Source organism: Pseudophryne corroboree, chromosome 2 (genome assembly GCF_028390025.1).
Source record: "Pseudophryne corroboree isolate aPseCor3 chromosome 2, aPseCor3.hap2, whole genome shotgun sequence".
Classification (NCBI taxonomy): domain Eukaryota; kingdom Metazoa; phylum Chordata; class Amphibia; order Anura; family Myobatrachidae; genus Pseudophryne; species Pseudophryne corroboree.
The window spans coordinates 380,513,040-380,528,287 of NC_086445.1; the positions used below are offsets into that span (position 1 = coordinate 380,513,040).

Genomic DNA, 15,248 nt, shown 5'->3' on the forward strand with positions numbered 1-15,248 from the left:
CAAAATATAAATATATATTTACCTGTGCAAATGTTCAACAAAAATGAAAATAGTCTCAAATACTCAATTACTATTGCATTTAATGCAAAACCATAATAATAAAAAGTACATAACAAACACAATATACATGATCAAACACACATTAAACTGACATGCATAAGTAGACACTAATGAATAGAAGGCAGCTGAAAACTGTAAAATACTGCTTTCGACAGATGTACAATAATTTTAGTTTGTAGCTATGAGCATATTTTGTTCAAATTGTAAACTTCCAAAGATAACAAATGATAACAAGACTATCACTCATTACTAAATATGCCCCCTTATGCCTGTTACAACGTATAGACAGATGACTGTGTTATGAGTAAAGGTGCCTAGTACACTAATGCGATTTGGGCTCTTTCCTTTCGATTCCGACGCATCAGGCTGAGAAATCGGATGAAAAGTGGCAAATTGCATGTGAATCTGATCCGTGCTCATCGGATTGGAGCCTATAGGTCGCAAGGGCTGCATAATAGATTTCTCGGATTCGGCAGCCTCCAACAGCTTTGGCTGGGATCGCATATGATACATCGTATGCAAAAGGACTGCACACAATGTATTGCATGTGATCCTGCCGCCCAGGAACCTGCTGGGCAGTTCAAGGGAGACGTATGCAACTTCTCCCCTCGGAAAAGTCATAGCACTGTAAGGGGACCTTAAGAGTCTCCTATGATCTGCTTCTTTGACTGAAAGGTGGAAGAACTGTACCAAGGGGTTGATGTATCAAACAGTGAAAAGACAACCAATCAGCTTCTTCTTTTAATTTTCTAGAATGTACTTGATAAATGCTACTTCAATACTGATTGGTTGTTATGGGTAACTTCTACACTGGTCAACCTCTCTTTTCACTGCTTGATAAATCAACCCTCAAGTGCTGTTGTATTCATACCTACAGTGTTGAAAGTGAAAAACATGCTTCAAGCTACAATAAGATATGACTTTAGAGGAACACAGGGCTCTACAAGTGATGTAACAATAATCCCATGTCACTTGACAACAAGGAATAAATCAGTATCCCAAGTGGATGGTCTGTAAAGATACATGCAATATATTGTTCATTGACCAAATGAAACCAAGTCATGTATGATGGGCCTCCATAGTTGAAATAGTGAGTAGTAAAAGGAACGGTCTACTTATTACAATTTTGTTACAAATATCTGTGCATAGAATAAAAGAACTAGCGATCAAACATTCTTATGAATACATCTATATGTAGAGCTGTGCGACGGTCCATTTTTGCTGGTTTTGGTTCTAATTTGTTGTCAGGTTTTGGTTTTGACAAAATTGCCTCACGTGTTTTTGTTTTTGTTTTGGATCTGCATTTTTTTCCCTAAATTGATAAAACAGCTAAAATTATATAACATGGGCCTTTTTTGTTCCTACAGTATTTTAATCTCAATAACATTAATGTATTAGCATTCCCAGTCAATTCTGATCAGCTCACAATCTTGTTTTCCTCCAGTTTAGGCCAAAGGCTGGCTGATTACTAATAAAGATGTGTGGGTTTAGATCTACCCGGTTTTACCCGTATCTCAAAACGGCATCTTATTGGCTCTCGGATGTCACGTGTTTTGGAAAGCCAGTAAGAAAAATCCGGATAAATCCAAACTCGCATTCATTTTGATGTTAAGAACTGAGTAAATCAGAACCCACATATCTCTAGTTACAGCACAAACACATGCAGTTAATAGTACATCTATAAAACATTACCACACAGCAATGGTAGAAAAGAAAAGTGGTGCAAGATGGAATTGTCCTTGGACGCTTCCACACACAGTTTAACAAACCAAACACTTCAGCGACAGGGACTGATACTTTTGTGGCTGAAGTGCTTGGTTTGTTTGGGCCCCATAAAAGAAGTTACCAATGGGCTTAAGGCAGCTAAGCTAACACCTCTATAGTGGCAAGATGTCATCATCATTGGCATCCTCATCAGTTTGTACATCATCCTCACACATTATTAATTCATCCCTGCATGAAACCACTATTATAGAAGTCTCTGTACTTTGACGTAATTACCAGTAAAGGTCTTCCTCATGGAATGTGTAGTTCATTTTGAAGAACATCATCTAATCCACATTTTTAGGAAGTAGCCTCCTACGCCGATCGTTGACAAGGTTTCCGGCTGTGCTGGAGGATGGGCAGTTCAAGTAACGCAAAGCAAGTTTTTAAAAAGGCCTCCAAATTGCCTTTTTTGTACTTCCAGTACTCAAAGGGACTCTGTGACATGCCTATTGGTACAGTGTCATTTAAATAATCCTCCACCATTCTTTGGATAGTATTAGATGGAATTAATGTAGAGGTGTCACTAATTTTGGGCATTTCTTTTATACCTGACCAGATGTCAAAATTATGTGTTGACTCCTATACACCGGGTCTCTTGGAAAAGCTGAGTTTCTTCCAGGCAGCAAAAGTTGCCGGAGAAACTGAAGGAGGAATTGTCGTCATGTCATGTACCACTTGAGCTGACATCACGCTCACCAGGAGAACTTTGCATCTCTTTAGATCTATGTCAGTTGGAAAGAAAAACATGCCGTACGACTCGTAAGCCTAGGATCATGCACAGTCACCAAAATGAGTGATTCTATTTCAAGATACTGACAACCCATGAATCCTGGTGAAGCGAATAAAGGACTTGATTTACAACTCCAACATACTTAAGCCCCGTACAAATGGGGAGAGATGTGTGCTGAGTGATCTATCAGTGACTGCTCAGCACACATCTCTCACCCCGCTCAGCACAGTGCGATGTGTGCTGAGCGAGGGGGGGGCGGACGGACGGAGGGGGCGCTCATTTCACCGCTAGATTGTGCCTGCATGCAGGCCAATCTAGCATCGGTGATAGCGACACACGGGGCCGCGCATCGCTCTCAGGCATACACACGGAAGATCCGTGCTTAAATTCTAAGAATTCTAGTCAGATTGCTTAGGATTTAAACACTGATCTCTCCGTGTGTACCCCCCTTTAGCAGTATTGCTTTGTTTCATCTTCTCCTTCAATTTTTTTTTAGCTTCTTTTGCAACACTAATGAGAGGAATCACCTGCCTCAAGCTAGCAGTGTCTGAATTATCTTCACAGGTAGCTACTTTGAAGGGTTTCCTTGCAAAAAATGGAAAGTATTCTCCACTGTGCTGGACTAAGGTACACTCCCCTCCTCTCCCAATGTCATGACTTCTTGCTTCAGTTGGTGGCAGGACAAATGAAACTGATCTTTTAGCTGCTGCAATCTCCTGCATACTGTTGCTGAATGCTGAAAATGTCCCAACATGTTTTGGGCCACAGAATTGTTTGGGCATCTCATGCACACCCCTGTCATTTCTTAAAAAAAACTATGTACCACCAAGATAATTATGTGAGCAAAACATGGGACATGTTCGAATTCACCCAGCTGTAATGCTCTCAAAAAATTTGTGGCATTATCAGAAATCACAAATCCTGAGGATAGTCCAAGCGGGGTAAGCCATTTTGCTATGACATCCCTTAGTTTTTCTAACAGGTTGTTAGTGGTATGCTTCTTAGTGAAGCCGGTAATACAGAGAAAAGCTCTGAATGAGCTGGAGTTGTTTGTTAGGGATCTGTATGAGTTTCCGCCGCCTGGGATGCCGAATGTCAGGATCCTGGCATTCGCATCCCAAGTGGTAGAATGCCGGCAGGGTGCGAGCGCAACGAAGCCCCATGCAGGCTCAGTGGCGAGCTACAGGCTCTATTCTCCTTCTATGGGTGACATGGACAACCATAGAGGGGGAATCGCCTACCTTGCTGGTATACCGACAGTGGTATGGTGACCCTGTCGTGATCCAGGTTTTGTGACAGCCGGGATCCCAATGAGCGGTATGCTGACTGCATACCGTTTGTTAGATGCTGCTGCTGAAGGCGATTCAGCCACCCAGTGAAGCTGTCAGAGTTATGTAATCTTTAGTTTGCCCAGGTCCACTTGTCCACATATATGTGATTAAGTGGACAGTGGCTATTGATGATGAAGGTGTTAGTGATGGAGATTTCAGTTGAGAAAGAGATGGAAAAAGAGAGAGAGGAGTCAGGGAGATAGGATGTCAGTGCAAGAGAGAGAGAGAGGGTGTTAGGGAAAGAGAGGGAATGAGAGAAAGAAGCAGGGAGAGAGAGTGTGTGTCAAGGAAAGAGAGGGGGCAACAGAGAGAGGGTGTCATGGAAAACGTGAAGAAAAGAGAGAGGGGAGAGGGACAGAGAGAGGAGCAATAGAGAGAACACTATGGAGAGAGAGAGAGAGAGAGAGAGAGAGAGAGAGAGAGAGAGAGAGAGGGAGGGATTAGAGGGAAATAGAAAGAGTGAGGGTGTCAGGGAGAAACAGTCTGCAGCAAGAGAGGAAGAGATACAGGGTGTAAGGGAGAGAAGAAAATGTAGGGGGTGAGAGCAGGAGAGAGACAGAAGGTGCAATGGAGAGAGAGGTGAGCAAGAGAAAGTGTGTCAGAGAGAGAAGGAGGAGAGACAATGAGAGGGAGTGAGCAAGAGAGAGAGAGAGAGAGAGAGAGAGAGTGTGTGAGTGTCAGGGAGAGAATGAGGGAGAGACCAAGAGAGGGAGAGAGAGAGAGGGGGGCAAAAGAGATAGAGAGAGGGAGCAAGCTGGAGAGAGAGAGGGTGTCAGGGGGGAAAGAGAGAGACAGAGGGTGGAGCAAGAGAGTGGGATAGTGTGTCAGGGAGAGAAACAGGGAGATATAAAGAGGGAGATAGAAAGGGACAGATAGAGGGGAGCAAGAGGGAGAGAGAAAGAGAGGGGGAGTGAGCAAGAGACAGGGTGTCAGGGAGAGAGAGCAACAGAGTCAGGGAGTGAGATAGAGAGAGCTGGAGAGCATCAGGGAGAAAGTGCATCAGGAAGAGAAAGAGGTTGAGACAGAGAGGGGTGCAAAATGAGAGGAGACAGATATAGAGTGAAAGGGATGAAGGCAAGGGAAGACACACTACCTGTTACAGGTTAGGATTCAGCACAGGTCTCTGATGGAATGGGTACTTCACTGCATTAGGCCCCACCCCACTCCCATCCGCAAATCATGGCACTGCAGTGCCCTGCTTCAGGAACTTGGCCTGGTAGGGGTAGAGTGGGCCGGCCAGTCCAGAGCAATATTTGTTGCAGTGTGGGGGCCCCCAATGTAGGGGTGCCCCTCAACAACTGCCCCACCTATAATTTAGCCCTTCTAGACTTTGAGTGAGAAGGGTTTACATGATAGGCAGTAGAACATGCCTGTCTCACTGACCGTTATAGAACCACCACTCATAAATAAAGGCCAAAGCCTGAGCCTTTCTTTCCAACTTTGTGTGGTGAATGGCATGTTGGAAATGTTATGTTTCTCTGCACCAAAATTTCCCTTTTTTAGAGGTTTTTTTCTTTACCATTATATATTGATTTTTATTTTATTTTATATGCCCTGACTTAAACTCTCTATGACCTTGGGCATTGGTTTTGGTAGATTATGTTGAACGACCAGTATCGTTATGGTGGCAGTAGCTGCAGTGCTAGTATTTGGTTTTTGCTACTGTTCTTCTCTCAACTTTTTCCACAAATTGACAGTCTGATGCCATTTCCATGGGGAGGTGAGAGGAATGGCATCCGCTTGTAAAAATAATCGTTATGGTAGACTTACTGTTGATAACTCTATTTCTCCTAAATCCACAGAATAACATTGGGGATATGAGGAAGCGACAGCGGATTGGCACCAAACGATCAAAGCTTTCGGCCTCCCGCCTCCTAGCTCAGGCAAATCAGTTGTTTTCCAAAGCTCAAGGCAGGAGCATCATAGAGCGCCCTAATCAGACGAGAAGAACACACATGCATACCCTTCCTTACAAGAAGGAAGAGGTTAGTGAAAGAATCCTCAAATCAGGTGCATCAGGGTGGGATCCGTGCGGATCCTGTGGACTTAGAAATAGAGTTATCAATGGTAATTCTACCATAATGATTATTTCTCCTGCAGGGTCCACAGGTTATCCACAGGATAACATTGGGATGTCCCAAAGCCATGTAGTGGTGGGGACGTTCCTGATTTGACAGGAGAATCCTTCGCCTGAATTCAGCGTCCTGAGAGGCAAAGGTATCAAAGGCATAATGTCTAATGAATGTGTTAATGGAAGACCATGTGGCTGCCTTACAGACCTGTTCTGCTGAAGCACCACGTTGTGCTGCCCATGATGGACCTACCTTACGAGTAGAGTGAGCAGAGACATTAGCCGAAACAGGAAGATCAACTTGAGAATATGCTTCTGAAATCGTCATTCGAAGCCACCTCGCCAGTGTCTGCTTGTCAGCAGGCCATCCTCTCTTGTGAAATCCGTAGAGAATGAAGAGAGTGTCTGTTTTTCTGATGGCACTGGTACGATCCACGTAGATCCTTAAAGCACGGACTACGTCCAATGATTCATCTCCCGCAGAAAGGTCCAGCCCTTGGAAGGCCGGGACTACAATTTCTTCGTTAAGGTAGAATTTAGACACCACCTTAGGAAGATACCCAGATTTGGTTCTGAGAACTGCTCTATCTGGATAAAAAAATCAGAAAAGGAGGGCGACAAAACAATGCCCCTAAATCTGAAACTCTTCTAGCTTAAGCAATAGCCAGTAGACAGAGAACTTTAGCTGTCAACCATTTTAAATCCACTCATTTTAGTGGTTCACATGGGGCAACTTGAAGCTCCTTTAGGACTAAACTTAAGTCCCAAGGCACTGTAGGAGGAACAAAAGGAGGTTGAATGCGTAGCATTCCCTGGAAAAAAGTGCGCACATCCTGTAGGTTAGCAATTTTCTTTTGGAACCATACAGTCAATTCTGACACTTGCACTCTCAAGGAAGCCACCCTTAGACCCTTGTCCATTCCTGCCTGAAGAAATGCTAGGACTCTGGAAACTCTGAAAGACCAATGGTCAAATTTCCGGTCACTGCAGCACTGAATATAGGCTTGCCATATTCGGTGATAAATGCGAGCTGAGGAAGGTTTCATTGCTCAGAACATTGTTCGAATTACCTGTTGTGAGAGTCCTCTTGCTTTCAGGATGAAAGTCTCAAGAGCCACACCATCAAAGACAGTCGATCCAGGTGCTTGTGACAGCAAGGAACCTGAGGCAGTAGATCTGGACGTTGAGGGAGTAGGAATGGAACATCCATCGACAGCCTCTGCAGATCTGTGTATCAATGTCTTCTGTGCCAAACCAGAGCTATTAGTATCATGACGCCCCTTCCTTGTCTTGCTTTTCGCATTACCCTAGGTAACAGGGCGATTGGTGGAAACACATAGACCAGATGAAAGCCCCATCTCTCACACAGGGCATCCACAAAGATCACTTTGGGATCCTTTGTTCTTGACCCGTATGCGGGAACTTTGTTGTTCTGACGGGACCCCATGAGCTCTATCTCTGGTAACCCCCACTTGTCTACCAGAACTTTGAATACCTCAGGGTGTAAAGCCCATTCGTTTGCATGAATGGCGTGTCGACTAAGAAAATCCGCTTCCCAGTTTAGGATGATGAAGTTCTGCCCACTTTAACGTGTGACTTACCGCCTTCATTGCATTTTGGCTGCAAGTTCCTCCCTGATGGTTGAGGTACGCTACTGCCCTTGCATTGTCCGAGTGGATTTGGACTGGTTTCCTCAGAAGGATGTCCATTGCCAGAATAAGTGCCATATGTATGGCCCGAAGTTCCAATATATTTATTGGCAGGCAACTTTCTTCATTCGTCCACTGCCTCTGGACGCAACTCCTTCCTGACACCGCTCCCCAACCCTGAAGGCTGGCATCCGTTGTCACAATTTCCTAATCTGATATCCAAAAGGGTCTCCCTTTGTCCAGATGGGATGTCTGTAGCCAAAAGGGTAATGACTTCCTTACTTCCAGAGGAAGGACCATAGTCTGCGTTTTTATTGTCTGATGAAAACCATTCCATTTCAAAAGGATCAGATGTTACAAAGGCCTTTAGTGAAACTGAGCATACTACACCATGTCGAATGCCGACACCATCAACCCCATCACACGCATTGCTGCGTGAATGGATATCTTTTGACTGTGCAGCAGCTCCTGAATCCTTGACTGAATTTTGGATATTTTGTTCAGAGGTAAAATTACTCTCTGAAGACCCGAATCCAACACAGCCCCCAAGTGAGTCATCCATTGTGGCGTAACTAGGGACGAATTTGCCTAATTTATGAGCCAACCGTGTCTCTGCAAACAAGCTATTGTCTGTTGCAGATGACACTGAAGCAATTCCTGAGATTATGCCAGGATTAATAACTCGTCGAGGTATGGAAAAATCCTTTTCCCCTGTGGACGGAGATAAGATGCCATTACCACCATAATTTTGGTGAATACACTGGGAGCTGTGGCCAGTCCAATTGGTAGGGCCTGAAACTGAAATTTTGCTGGAGGATAGCAAACCTGAAATAGCGCTGATGGGACAGTGCTATAGGAACATGTAGGTAAGCATCATGGATATCCAGGGATACCATAAAATCATCTGACTCCATGGCCAAAATAATGGAACGTAAAGTCTCCATATAAAACCGAGGCACCCAAATGTACTTGTTCAGCACTTTGAGATTGAGCGTGGGCCGTAACAACCCATTTGACTTCTGGGATTAAAAACAGGTTAAAATAAAAACCTTGTCCTTGTTGTGCAGGAGTAACTGGAATTATCACTCCTGACTGAAACAACTTCTGAATTGCATCTTGTAAAGCCCTGGCCTTCGTTTCCACTGAAGATGAGCTGGTACAAAAAACCCTTTGAGAAGGGTGTTTCTTGAAAGCAAACACATAACCATGAGATACCGCTTTTTGCACTCAGGCACCTGTGGTGGACTGCTGCCAGATCTGTGCAGAATGAAGAAGTCGGCTTTCCACCCCGGGGTCCCCCAGGTGGAGGCGCACACCATCAGGCTGATGGCTTATCTTTTGATTTGTAAGTTGGCCCTCTGGTAGCCCAATGCTTTTAGTCTTACCAGACTTGTTAGGTTGAGACTGTTTGCCATAACCCTTTCCTTTTGCTTTTACCTTGAGTCTGAAAGGGCCGAAAAGCTGGAAATCTAAGTTTAGATTTGTGTGTGGAAGGAAACTTCACTTTCTTGAAGTCTGCTTCTGACTCCAAAATACTGTTTAATTCTTTACCATAAAGAATATCTCCAGTAAAAGGCAAAGACTCCAGAACCTTCTTGGATTCTGAGCCAGCTTTCCATGTACGTAGCCAAACCACTCTACGAGCTGCTACTGCTGAGGTTGATGCCTGAGAGGCAATTATACCTATATCTAAGGCTGCTTCTTCCTTAAAAATAGCAGCCTGTTTGATATGTGCAATATGGGATTTTTGCTCTCTAGATGCCATTGAAAGATCATCCTCCAATGAATCAGTACAGGCTGCCGCTGCTTTTGTCATCCAGGCTGAAGCCATGGCTGGTCTTATGATTGTCCCAGACAAAGAGAAAATGATTTTTAGAAAACCATCTATTTTCTTATCCGTGACATCATTTATTGATGTTGAAGGCAGACATAATGTAGATTTTTACACCAATCGAATGACATGCGTATCTACTTTGGGAGCCATCTCCATTTTTAAACAGTCCCTAGCTGGAAGAGGATAATGGGAATTCAATTTTTTGGGAATTCTAAACTTCTTACTGGGTGTAACCAAAGCCTCTTGCATAATTTCCGTCAGCTGTTCTGACCCAGGAAACTCAGTTCTAATTACTTTGGGAAGTTTCATCACACAGGTTCCTTAGATTTTACCAAAGGCTCTGCATAAGGCTAGAATGGCTTTCGTAGCACTATTTAGCTCAGGTATGTCTACTGAACGGAGGCCTTCATCCTCATTTCTGTATGCAGACCCGGAGTACGATGATTTCTCATCCTCCGACGAGTCCTCATCTGAAACATGTGTAGACTGTAAAGATGTTGTTTCATGTCTATGTGATTTATTTACCACCGGCCTCTCAGCATGTTTTTGGTGAGAGGCTGCCGTTTCCTGTACTGGATGTGATAAACCCCAGGTGGAATGTTGCATGTAAGGGTTAATAGGGTAACCTCATCCTGGTATAGGAGCTGGCATTATCCGCTCAGCTATACTGGATAATGTATGTGCAAAAGTAGCCCATGGTGGTTCAACTTGAACCTGTGCCTGCCTTGGATTATTCAAGAGGCTTTGGTGAAAGCTAAAACAATTTGCACATAATCCTTTTTGAACCAGATCCTGAGAGGTTAACCTGGCTTTGCACGACAAACATGAAATGAGTGTAGGTGCTGCTGTGGAGAGTGTATCCTCCTCCCCCTTGCCTCTCTTAGATGTGATAAATAAATAACACACCTGTACAGTGTTTACTACACAATTTGTGACTGCAATCACTTTAAAATTTGTTAAAGTGACATACAATCCGATCCCTCCCTGCCTTGCACCAGCAATGAGGATTGGGAAACACCGAAACTGACAGAATTATAGTAAAGTCAGCAATCACACTAGCAATAAGTCACAGGTTATACATTAGTATAATAAGCAATATGAGCACATAATGAACTACAGATACATTTCAAGTATGTAGTAGAAACATATTACTGCATTACCTTATATAGGAGTTTACCCGTATTCAGTTGCACAGCGAAAGAAACACCAGCAATAGTTTACAAACTCATATGCATCAGGAACTTATCCAACTATTCATACTCAAAGGTAGATAGAGACTTAGTGCTGTATCACCCGGCTCAGGAGAGTGGGATACAGGGAGACTTCACCCCGCTTTCAGGATCCATCAATACATTAGTGGACGCTATTAGTTTACACAACTGCCCCGTGAACCTACAGTGAACACAGATGCCCAAGTGAACACCAACGCACCAGTCATACAGCCGCCTATGCTGCGACTGGGTTCTTTTAGATACACAGCATCTCAGACGGAAGCGGGAACTTAGTTTATGGCAGGAAACTCAGAGGAAATTGGTCATGAACTGAGGGGAGGGGTGACCAAGGGAGCGTCTTACTCCCCACAGCTGACATCAACCCTAGGGATCACGGCCTCATACTACTCCTGAATCCTATGATCCCTGAGACCTAGCGCTGGTGCACCTGAGGTGGCAGCCGCGTCAGCGACTGTTCGGTAGTCTCCATACCAAAACAGTGCGGCTGTGTAACGCGTTTTCCCTACTATGTGTAACAGATGCCTTAGCTTCTCCCCATGATCTGACCACAGCCTGGTAACGTCTGCTGGACTTGCTAATACACACTACACAGACGCCCGCCGAAACAGCACTGTACACGTGGGTAAGCGTTGTCACAACCTGGCGGGGAGTTGTTGGAGCGACTCTTTCTAAGGTACATAGAAGACACTTTTTAGAAGGGTCGCTCAAAAAAAACTAGTAAGACTATAGAAATAAAATAAAAAAGCTTACGGCTGCTAAAAACCAGGAGCCCATTGACCATGGTCCAGCTCCTGCCGCACCAAACAAAAAACTGATTTGCCTGAACCAGGAGGTGGGGATATAGGGACAGGCCCTTGCATTCTGGGAGGCCGAAAGCTTTGATCGTTTGGTGCCAATCCGCTGTCGCTACCTCATATCCCCAATGTTATCCTGTGGATAACCTGTGGACCCTGCAGGAGAAATGAAGGTGTAACCACCATTTGGGGTAGGGAAGAAGCCAGGGATCTTCGCCGTTGGATGGAGAGTTCCTAGCCTCTGTGATGCGTGGCTTGCACGTGGGTTCTGCAGACAACCCAAAGGTGCATCAGTGATGTGATGCCTGCATCATAGGATGCAGGTCAGGTTACTACTGCAGCAGGAGGCATCTACTTGAAATAGACGTGTCCTACTACATTAACATACAGAGCTATCCATATGATCAATTGTCATTTGCTCTCATACATTACCAGATTTTAATATCAACCAGCCAGATCGGACAATAAATCTTTCCAACCAGCCAGATCGGACAATAAATCTTTCCAACCAGCCAGATCGGACAATAAATTTGTAGGTGTATGGACAGCTTTTGTCCCTAGAACTGTTGTCAACAGGAGCTAGACATCTGGATGTAAACTTCATTACATTGCTGGGATGACTCCCCCCCCCCCCCCCCCTTTCCCTCTTCTGGATATATCTATGCCTATTTTTGTTTAAGGGGCCTCTACCCTCTACCCACATCATTCTTATTAATATTATCAACTATTATAGTTCTTGATACTACTAACCATATAATTATCTCAAACATCTTTCATTTATTGGGTTTCAATTCCAGAAATGTCATGGCTACATAAATAAACATTACCAAATATAGGTGTGTGCTTACAAGATAAAAATGAATGCTGATAACCTTATTCCCATGCCAAGTTCAATGGTATATATTTAGTGCCCCCTGGTGACAGGAGTCAGCTAGAGGATTAAGTAGTACAGTTAGGAGCTGATGATGCAGACTAGCTACATAACATTATTGCTGTCCATTATTGGTTGTGCATGCAGGGAACCAGAAGCTAAAATGTCTCTATCTTCCCCATGCAGTGCGAGGATGCTATCCTAGCCAGACTGAGAACACAGAAGTGGAGGAGGTCCCAGGTGCTGCCATTTTGGGGGTGCATGGCATTGTCAAGAGGCCTCAAAACTTGTTAATAGAGTGAGAGAGAGCCCCCTATAATGCCTTTTGAGAAGACCCATAACCAAGGGACCTTCTGAAGTACCCTACTAAGTTATGAAGAAGAGGTGGAGCTGCAATAAGCAAGGGGACACACTGGAGTCACTCCCAGTATGTGGAAGAATAAGAGGAAGCTCCAATAATAGTAAGCAGTTTCCTGGAGTAGCCCCATATCGAAGTGAGATAGAGAGAATGCTGCCTCTGAGCAGTGAAGCTATAAAGAAAGAAAGGGCTTGAAGAGAGAGACCTGCAGAGTATCTGGGGGGTTGTGGGAGCGTCAGAAGTTACTGTGAGGCCATCCTGGGAAAAAACAAGAGGCAGTCAAATTGACCGCCGTAGAGAGAGTGCCTCCACGTATAAAACCGAATGATTCCTATTTATATAGCCCCCTGAAAATTTTTCCCATAGAGAGCGATTATTTGTTTATGTACTCTGTAATTGGACGCTGCGGAACCCTTGTGGCGCCATATAAATAAAGGATAATAATAATAATAAATAAGATGGAGGCATGGGTCTGAGAAGAGGTAAGAATAAACTATTTGGAAAATTTACCACCCCTACCCCCGCCCAAGTACGTGGAGGCATCGGTGCAGTGGCTACTAGCAGAGGGTGTTTCATATTTCAGTGCATAGATCTTACCTTGTTTTCATTGAAGTTGGCAATAACCACACCAACAAAAAGAGTCAGGCCTATCATGCACCCAAGGAACACAAACACATGAATATAAATTCCATGTATCTGCAAAAAGAGATAGACAGCCAAATGTTAGTACAGATTAACACCAAAGTATAGGTAACATATAAAATATGTGGACATTTACCGGTCCAACGCGATGAATGATAACATCTCGGACTTCAACCCAACCTTTTAAAGACAGCACTTCAAATAAAGCCAGCATAGCATTTCCAACATTATCAAAATTAAAGTTACGAGGATTTGCCCTGTATTAAAGAACAAACAAACAAACAAACAAAAAAGTAAAACAAGATTGTATTAATATGAGAACAAATCAACACATACAGAGCTTAGAAAATTCTGTACAGTAGCAGCAGTTCCTAAAATGAATGCAGGTGACATGAAATATTTAATTGAGCCTGCCAGGAAACGGTATTGCACATACTGGGGCTCGGTGTCGGACTGGGGCATGAAGGGCCCACCGGGGGAATGCAGTGATAGGGGCTCATACTTAGGGTGTGGTCAGCCTACAAAGGGGGTGTGGCCAACCTCCACAGAGGCTTGAAATACACAATAGACTTGTGCAGTGTATTGCAACATATATACCATGTATAATACAAGTGCACAGTCTGGAACCTGATCCCTAGAGGAAGGAGTGGGCCCACAAGGCAGTGGGGCCCTCCGGTGGATTCCCCTGTACCCCTGTGGGCCAGTCCGACCCTGCTGGGGCTATTTCTGAGAGGCAAATGTGGCTGTAGCTGCAGGCAGCCACGGAAGACTGTTTTACTACTATGTGCTAATGCAAATATCCGTTCTACTAATGCAAATGTTTGTGAGTATGCAATCAGAAGCCTGTGTTTCCAATTAATTTGATTTTTGGTGTTAAAATGCACGAGCAAGATGAGTTATGATTCAATCACTAAAATAACCTTATTTTAATAACACACATGTAAAAAAAAAAACTCCATCGATATTGTTGAAAAATTTACTCATTAAAAAAAGTTGCTTCAGGGCCCTGAAGCTTAAGCTTCATTAGTTTCACAGTAGATCCACCCCTGCTCTAGCCATATACAGGTCTCGGGTCCTGCTCAGAGTCTAGACAAATCACATATCCTGACAGAGAAAGGAGTTCATGTTTGAAAAAGAAAGATAAAGTAACAGTAGATAGAAACAGGTTTAAGGGTTGATCTAGTTGCAGGCAAGCATTGAGGTGTAGATGAGAAGGGATGGAAAAGGATCAAGGATACAGTTTGCTGGGGAAACCTCATCTACAGTAAAGGAAAAGAAGAACTGCAGGTGGGGAAGGTGAGTGGAAGAGGAGATAGGTGTGCTGTGATGGATTTTGCAAATGGAGATTTCTTTAACGGATGGTGTAGATTTGGCCTTTGAAATAGCTGTCAGAGCCGTGAAGGGCAGTGTTGGTGAGCAGAGAAGCAAGTTAACAGTTTTAAAAAGGTGATGGATGTGTGTATGTGAGATAATATATAATTTAAATGTGTTTAAGTTGTTTTCTACTTTCTTAATTGACATTTTTATGGAAATTTACAATTTTGTGGGTTCGGTTTTACTTGGTTCTCAAAATGGCATCTTATTGGCTCATGGATGTCTCTTGTTTTGGATAGCAAATAAGATGCCATTTTGAGAACCGAGTAAATACAAGTAAAACCCGAACCCGCTCATCTCTAGACTGAACCGATTGCCTGCTCCAGTGCTATGAACTGCTGCTTCCTTCTGATAAACAGGCCTGCTCCTAGCTTGTAGTAATGGAGGTGCTATATGAAAGTGTGAGGACATTGTCACCTGTGATTTACTTGAAGCAATATTGTGGAGAGTACAATATAAAAGCGCCTCCTCTCCCTCCACCTAATAAACCATTATATTTGACTAACACACATATAATATCGATATATTATTACTC

At 43.7% G+C, this 15,248-nt stretch overlaps 1 protein-coding gene across 3 annotated transcripts in view; it reads right to left on the reverse strand.

Moving 5' to 3' along the window:
• NALCN (sodium leak channel, non-selective) overlaps positions 1–15,248 on the reverse strand; it is a 1,296,054-nt gene that overhangs the window by 146,967 nt on the left and 1,133,839 nt on the right. For all 3 annotated transcript variants that reach the window (XM_063953246.1, XM_063953245.1, XM_063953244.1), the window contains 2 exons: positions 13,476–13,596; positions 13,295–13,393 (listed from right to left, as the gene is read on the reverse strand). In XM_063953246.1, coding sequence (XP_063809316.1) covers positions 13,295–13,393; positions 13,476–13,596 — 220 coding nt within the window. The remainder of the gene's footprint in view (positions 1–13,294; positions 13,394–13,475; positions 13,597–15,248) is intronic.